Here is an 8245-nt window from a genome sequence, read left to right as displayed (position 1 = left end):
ACGTTTTCATCACACAAATACACGAATTGTCAGGTCTAATTTTTTTGTTGAATTTAATGTTTTTGATTCATATAACAACTTATTATAATTGTAATGTTTATCTAATTTCTTTGTTGAATTTAATTGTAATGTGTAGTTGAATTTAATTGTAATGTGTCGTTTTAATTGTAATGTTTATCTAATTTATTTGTTGAATTTAATGTTTTTGATTCATATAACAACTTATTGTAATTTTTGGTTTTTCATAGCCAATATAAAAAAAGTCATATAAGCCTCGATTTGGTACTTAAAACAAAATTAATCATAAAACTACTTTATAAGATGTTTTAATAAAAAAATTTATTTATGTTAAAATTACTGTATTAAAAAACCAATTTGTTTTAATATAAATATTAAATATTTTTATTTAATAAGTTTTATTCAAAAACTCTAAAAATAAATCTAAATAATAAATAATAGTAATTTTTAAAGTTTGATTATTTATTTCACAAGTAAAACCAAGTAGAGTTTGCGAAGATACAAAAGTTACCAAAAACACTTAATCCTCCTGAATATAATTAAAACACCTGAGAACGTCGTAGTAACTAGTAAGTAAAACCCAAACACCACAAAATCCTTCCTGCCTAACAGATTATGTATGTAGATTGTAGAGTACAATATAATATCTCCCTCTGCATCTTTTGACATGAAATCTTTAAACCTAACACAACCGACTCAAATATTCTTTCAAAAACACAAAACCTATAGCTCATCCTTCACATCATACTCTTCTTCTTCCACCTGTGTACTACTAGCAGGCTCACTTTCTTCCTTTCCGCTTGTCTCAACCTCTACTTCTTCCACCTCATCCTCTTCTTCCACAGCCGCATCCTTACTAATACTCAAACTCGTCTTCACAGAATCATATATACGCGACGCAAACTCCTTTGGATCACTCAACATAAATCCACTCTCCATCAAAGCTGTTTGATACATCAGCTGTGCAGTTGTCTTCACACCCTCATCCTATTTCACAACAAATCAAAAACCACATAAATATATAACATAATATTAATTTAATCCATTTTTTAGTTGTAAAATTACCTCAGGGTTTTTGACAACTCGCTCACGAAGCTCTTTAATAATGGGATGCCTGGCGTTAATTTCAAGCACTCTTTTCCCACGCATATACGCTTGTTTACTAGCATCAGACAGAGTCTGAGATTGCATGATTCTTTCCATATTAGCACTCCATCCGTATTTAGATGTGACAACTACACACGGGGTGTCAGCTAAACGGTTGCTAATTTTCACATCATCAACGTTTTCACTCGCAAGAGCTTCCTTCCACCATTTTGTCAGCTCTTTAAACGACTCTTTCACTTCTTTATCCTTTGAATCCTTTCCGAGTTTCAAACCTTCCTTTGACACGTTTTGGAATTTTTTGTCTTCGAAATCCATTAAATATTGCATCAAGTATTCGTCCACAGGATCTGTGAACAGAATCACTTCAAAGTTTTTCTTCTTGAGGCGTTCTAGGAACGGGGATTTTTCAAGCTGCTCTTTGCTGCTTCCTGTGATGTAGAAGATGTCTTTCTGTCCAGATTTCATTCTTGAGATGTATTGATCCAGTGATGTCAGCTTCCCATCTGACTTTGTTCTGTAATATAGGATAATATAATAATAATTAAATCAATTTTTAGAAAAAGAAATAATGATATTCCATTTTACTTACGTTTCGAATCTGAGGAGTTTTGCTAAACGGTTTCTGTTTGCTGCATCTTCAATGATTCCGAGTTTTATTGACTTTCCAAATTCATTCCAGAATTTTGTGTATTGACCTCTCTTCTCATCATTCTCCTTTGATTCTTCCACTTCTGTACTTTTCTTGTCTTTATCATGGGATTCATCGGGGTCTTCTTCAGCAAGTTTACGGATCATGTCAAGGGCCTTTCTGATGAGTTTCTTTTTGATTGTTTTCAAGCTGCTGTGTTGTTGAAGCATTTCTCGTGAGACATTAAGTGGTAAAGTGTCGGAATCAACAAGACCCTGATTGAAAGAAAATAAGAGTAATAAGTTTGGAGATGATTTTGGTTAATTGATTAGTAGAGAGGTGAAGTATGTTGTTATATACCATTAAGAACATTAGATATTTGGGTAGAAGCTCATCGAATTCATCTGAGATGAATACTCTTCTAACGTAAAGCTTGAGGTTAGATTTGTTTGAATTGTAGTAGCTTTCGTATAGATCATGAGGAGCTTTTGGAGGGACAAAAAGAACAGCTTTGAATTCAACATCACCTTCTGCATTGAAATGACTCCATGCCATTGGCTTCTCATCACCAAAATCCTGTCATACAGAAACAACATCCTTTGAGTCTATTTGGTATGATGGAATGGAATCACAAAGGAATGGAATGGAATGGAATGGATGATTACCTTGGCAAGAGAGTGATAGAATTTTGTGTATTCTTCTTCGGTTACTTCCTTTGGGCTTCTCAACCAAATAGCTTTAACATCATTCAAACGTTCCCATTCGAAGGTTTTTTCTTTAATGGTTTTGGTTTTTGGTTTTTGTTCATCTTCAGAGTCTTCCTCTTCCTTCTCTTCATCCCCATCTGTTGATTCTGCTGATAAATTTGTCAAAAAAAAAATGTATATTAGAAGATGGAAGTTACAAGTATGATGTAATTTATTTAAAAGAAGTTAAAAACATACGTTTTTCTTCATCCTCACTGGAGTCATCTTCATCAGCAGGGACTTCAACATCAACCTCTTTGGTAGCCCAAAGGTAAATTGGGAAGTTGATAAATTCAGAATATTTCTTCACCAAATCCTTCAATTTTGACTCTTCAAGGTATTCTCCAGCTTCTTCCCTTAAGTGCAATCTAATTTCAGTTCCACGACCAAGTGGCTCATTGTATGTATCTTCAGAAACTGCAAATGCCCCATCAGCCTTTGACTCCCAAACATACCTAAAAAGTTATAAGTTAGTTAAAAAAAAAACTAAAATGGAATCTAAATAAATCAATTATAATGGGATAAAAACCATGAAGACATACTGTTTGTCATCGTTGTGTTTGCTGATGACTTCAACGTAGTCAGCAACAAGATATACAGAGTAAAACCCAACACCGAATTGACCAATGAGATTAAGATCTCCACTTGTCTGCATTTTCTCCACAAAAGCTAACACAAGAACAGAGTATAAGAACAGTGTTAAATAATTTAAAAATACAAAAAGTAAATGCTCTTATGTCTGTTTAAACACAATACCTGAAGTTCCAGACTTGGCAATTGTTCCTAAGTTCTTGATTAGATCCTCCTTTGTCATACCCACACCTCTATCACGGATGGAAAGGATTTTCTTTTCTTTATCTAACTTAATCTGCATGTTATTACATGTATTAGTTTTCAGAATTCCAAGAAAAAGATTAAAATGAAGAAAAAATAAAGGATATACAAACCTGGATCTCAAGCTTGGTGTCATCACCTTCACCTAACACCTCCTTGTCAGTAAGAGAAAGGAATCTAATTTTGTCCAGAGCCTAAAGAAAGAAGAAAGAAGAATGCGAAACTACAATTAGATTTGTTGTACCAAAATTAGGTTTCACAAAAAGGAAAAATGAAGATGGAAACTTACATCAGATGCATTGGAGATTATTTCCCTCAAGAAAATGTCTTTGTTGCTGTAAAGAGAGTTGATAATGATGTCCATAAGCCGAGATACTTCAGCTTGAAACTCAAACTTCTCAGCATTGCTGCGGAGGCTTTTCCTGGACATTGACTCAGCTTCCCTGAAAATGATTAATAGTAAGGCAATGCATTGTTTATTTATATGAAATGAAAGAATTAATCTATTCAACAGTACCAAATACTGGCTAAATTCAAAAGTGTTTGTTATGTTGTAAAGTCAATGGATGGATGCCATGCTTTCAAACACCACATGAATGAATTAGGTATACTGGAAATCATGCAAAAAAAAGGATAAGCAAACCTCTTGGCGACATCCGAATCAGTAGACAAACCATGTGGAACAGCACCAAGCTTATCTTCAATCTTGGGTGGATCCACTAATTTATCTGAATCAGCTTCAGCATTCGCATGTAACTTTGGACCTATATAAAGCAAAAACAAAAACATTATTAGACCACATTCAGGAGACATTGAGAAACACTTTGAAATTCTAGAGCATAATATTCAACAAATCATCTTGCACGACCTTATATCCTAAACACTCTAAAAATAGAGCGAATGACTGATCATTCTTTCGTTTATTTGAAATTGTTTTAGCTAAATCGTGCTTTTTCTTCAATTCGAAGCTTAGTTGTTAAATAATGTCACATAACTATGATAACACCTCCTTAGTAGCAGATATCATAGCTTTGTTCATCAAAGCAATATATTCTAAGCCTCAATTTAGTTGAGAAACCTCCATTACGCTACATCATACGACTTCCTTAAAGTGTATAGTTCAAACATCACAGAACCTATTGATCCGCATAAGCGCTCGCAATTTACAAACAAACGCATAGGTTAAATTACAGAACCTAGATCAACGATTTGAGTTACGATAATAAAAAATTTAGCAGAACAGTGATCAGATAAGTAGAACATAATTTAAAATGGTTAACATGTTACATAGTATACAACAAATCTAAACTCTTCACGATACACTTCCCAGTTTCCATTACAAACCTTTTAATGTGTTACTAAATACATGGAAATCGAATGAACACAAAATTAAATAAGCTCCGCACAGAATCTAAAGATACATTAACAACTAAATGGTAGAAGTACAAAGTACACCCTAAAAACGTACCTTGATCTGGAAGAAGAAAGAGGAGACATATCAGAAACAAAACGGACGGAAGAGTCCACTTCCTCATTGCGATCTCTCTCGATCTACTCTTAATATTTTGGGTGGGTTTTATGAGATTTGGTTTCGAAATGCTCTTCGTTTGCTTCGGCAAATATATTTTATACTGGGGAAGCAGTGAAGAGTGAGTGTGTGAGAGAGAGAGAAAGGGAGGACACGAGGAATGAAGGGTGAGATGAGGGTTGGTGATGCCAACGTGGAAGATCTAACGGCTGTTTTTGCAGGTTGGTGTTACGTGGCAGTGTTTGATTGGGTGAAATTACCTCATACGACGTGGAAAGAAAGGACTCTCTTTCTAGAAGTCTCCATCAAGGAAGACTTGAACGACTTGCGAGTGGGTATTGGGCGTGAGTGAGGGTCTACTGAAAACACGATGAAACACCCTACACCCAATCTTGTGAATCTAACCAAAAAAAAAAAAAAAAAAAAAAAAAATTTCCCCCTTTTATTAACAATTTATTGTTTGATGCTATAAACGTTTTCTTATATAAATTGAAGGGTTAAAAGTAAAAATAAAAGTTATTACGATTTAGTTTTATTTAATTATTATTTATTAGAGTATTTTAGTTTTAAAAAAGTCATTATAACATAAAATAATCTATTAATTACGATCTAAATAATATGAGACGTGATTTGTCAACGAGTTCACACCTCAAGCTTTAAGAGACATGACAAGTCATTGTTTTTTTTAAACGCCACTTAAGGCAGCAATTCTATATATAATTTATAACCTAACCAGCGATATCGGGCTCCTCTTCCCGCAAGATCAAACATTGGTCAGTTAACCCCTGTTTCGTCCAATTTTGTTTGTTTCCCCCGTCTAGGCTTCTAGTTTTGTCTGATGTATCATCCTTTGTCCGATAGTTGTTGTTTAGAGTTCTGGAAGAGTTCGGTGAGTGCTTCCTATCATCAGTCATGAGTGCGAACAGATAGTGCGGAATGAAAAGTGGGATTTGAAGAATGGCAATAAAAAGAACGGTGCATGGAATGTTGATAAGGTTTCTGCTCCATTTTATTTTACCAATTTCCCTCCGGATGTTGATTCTAAGAAACTCTGGTCAATCTGTGAGCAATATGGGCATGTTTCTTATGTCTATATTGCTCGAAAGCTATCTAACTTAGGAAAACGATTTGCATTTGTTAGATTCATCAAAGTCAATGATCAATCTGAGTTAGAAGTTGTAACACCCATAAAAATCACAATAAATTTAAACTTTTAAAATCAACCCAATTTCATAAATTGTTTACAAATCATAGTTTTCAAAACATTTTTCCAAACATCAGAGTCTTCCAAAATTATAAGTCATAATAAGAGGATGCGTACAATTAGGCCTTCGCCTTCTCGCAGTCATCCGAAGTACCTGAAACATAACCCAAAATCTGCAAGACAACGCTTAGTAAGTTCCCTCAAAGTACCACCACATAAACATAATAACAAACAACATACATACAAAGCTTTCAACCTGACTGGAACGCCGCACCGGCCTATAGACTATCTGGAACGCTCACAGAACCTTCAACATGACTGGAACGCCTCACCGGACCTTCAACCTATATGGACCGTTCTCTGGGCCTTCGGCTTGACTGGTATGCCTCTCAGACTTGTAGTCTATCCGGGACGTCCTGGGTGTAACACCCGTGTTTCTGGGCTTGACATTAATGACCATGTAATAGTCTAGGTTAACCTTTGTAACCCATTTTGAAATAATAAAGACGTATTATTTGAGTATTATGTGTTTTGTGCTTAATTGTGTGACTTAAATGAATTAAGAATAAAAATAAGCATCAAAATGAAATCTTAGATAAACCCGATATATATAAAGGATGTGGTAGTGGTCGTGGCAAGGTTTCCGAATATATAAAGAATGCCGAAATCCGAGTTATAACGAAGAAGTTATGACCTGTCGAAGTTTCGCGACAAAACCGGCGCGACACTGCGTGACTTAAATAGTGAATTTACGATAGAGCGATATTTAGCCTTAGTGATCTAAACGGAAGTCGTAGAATAAGTTAAACCAAGAGCGTGCATAAGAATAACGTCTAAATCTAACTTCGTATATGATTTTTCGAAGTTTTGACTTAGCAGTATACAGCCTAAATCTCGAAATAGAGATCGAGTGATATTTGGCTGAAACAATCTAAACGAGAATCGAAGATCCCGTCGATAGTATTCCAACAGTGAAAAGACAGACGAAAACGGACGTTGGATGAAGATGTTAAGAATTTCTAACGGAGTTTTCTTGTCCCGGCTTACTAAAAATAATATAATAAAAATAAATCAAAATTAGCCGACGGAGTCTAAACTAAAATTATAGAGCTTAGTCTCACTTACGCGTGGATATAAAGAACGTCGAAAACGGAGCTCGTATGATGAAGATATGATTTTTTGAAGTTTTTAAATAATTTAAATATATAAATAAAATTATTTATTCGGATAATACCCGAATCTGTGACGCAGACGATCTGATCCACCCGGTACGCCCCGCGTACCAGGAGTACGCCCAACGTACATGTCGACGAGGTGTTACGCCTCGCGTAAACTTTGATTACGCCCAGCGTAATCCGGTGCTCAGCACCCTATAAATAGATCTCGAGGGCAGCCGATCTTGGTTGCTCAAATTCTTCTCTTTCACCCCTTATCTTTTTATTTCTTGGCAATTTATACACCTGAAGCCCCGGTATCAATCCCGAGACCCGAAGCAAGTCTCAAAGCCCCGAAGATCCAGAGAAGTAAAGTTTCTGAGCCGAAACTATGCCCGCGTAAAGCCCGGTTTTTGTGAAGATCTCTCGGTTTCACCGAAGAAATACTACTCTTAGAGCCGTAGTGTTGTCCGATCATCTTCTGATCAAATGAGTGTGTAGTTACTTTCTTCTAACATATAAATACGAAGTATTTCCATAAAATACGTGTCATGTGTTTATATGTTATGTGTTATTTGAAATGAATATCGGTTGAATGTTTTATACATGTTTTATGTTGTATATATATTTATATTTTATCTACATATATGTTGGGTAGAACATGGGTAGATAGTGATGTGTGATGAAATAAAAATAATGAGAGGCCTCGATGTGATTGTGATCTAGTCATTCAGCAGAATATGGATGACGACCACAAACTCTTTCTAGACTGTCCTATGGAATGCTGGCAGGCTCATAACATGTAGGTGTTGGTGAACTTAGGTGTTCATTTTTTGTATTCTATCCCCCTCATGGTTGCCTTAGGACATTCGTTGCTGAGGAAACCCCTTTGCAGTATTGTCCGTCCCGATGAAAATCCTAGATTAGGTCCCTTGTAATAGTTGTTGTCATAGGGACGTAAAGTGAGGATAACGGGAATGGGTAATCGGGTTATTGATGGTTGGTGAAATTAAATATAATTATTTA

At 35.3% G+C, this 8245-nt stretch overlaps 1 protein-coding gene across 2 annotated transcripts; it reads right to left on the bottom strand.

The window, feature by feature from the left end:
* Positions 1–525: 525 nt before the first annotated feature.
* On the bottom strand, positions 526–4958 carry LOC111914280 (endoplasmin homolog). Of its 2 annotated transcripts, none has more exons than XM_023910053.3 (12): positions 4802–4958; positions 3977–4097; positions 3623–3776; positions 3447–3527; positions 3256–3367; positions 3042–3168; positions 2698–2954; positions 2419–2609; positions 2114–2329; positions 1715–2028; positions 1084–1639; positions 526–1005 (listed from the first exon to the last, which is right to left on the bottom strand). In XM_023910053.3, the coding sequence occupies exons 1-12, from the start codon at positions 4866–4868 to the stop codon at positions 742–744; spliced, it is 2460 nt and encodes an 819-aa protein (XP_023765821.1). In that variant the 5' UTR covers positions 4869–4958; the 3' UTR covers positions 526–741. The 2 variants fall into 2 exon arrangements, with proteins under 2 accessions (XP_023765821.1, XP_042753656.1); XM_042897722.2 differs by having other exon boundaries at positions 2419–2606.
* Between the last annotated feature and the right edge of the window lie 3287 nt (positions 4959–8245).

The sequence above is a fragment of the Lactuca sativa genome, chromosome 8 (genome assembly GCF_002870075.4).
Source record: "Lactuca sativa cultivar Salinas chromosome 8, Lsat_Salinas_v11, whole genome shotgun sequence".
In the NCBI taxonomy this organism is placed as follows: Eukaryota; Viridiplantae; Streptophyta; class Magnoliopsida; order Asterales; family Asteraceae; genus Lactuca; species Lactuca sativa.
The sequence above is the reverse complement of the archived record's forward strand: the minus strand, read 5'-3'. Positions and strand labels throughout refer to the sequence as shown.

Coding starts and splice junctions, on each gene's coding strand:
- LOC111914280 (XM_023910053.3), bottom strand. CDS start 4,868: ATGAGGAAGTGGACTCTTCCGTCCGTTTTGTTTCTGATATGTCTCCTC. Junction 2,955..3,041: donor AAACACAACGATGACAAACA/GTATGTCTTCAT, acceptor ATAACTTTTTAG/GTATGTTTGGGAGTCAAAGG. Junction 2,029..2,113: donor AATATCTAATGTTCTTAATG/GTATATAACAAC, acceptor TCTTTCAATCAG/GGTCTTGTTGATTCCGACAC.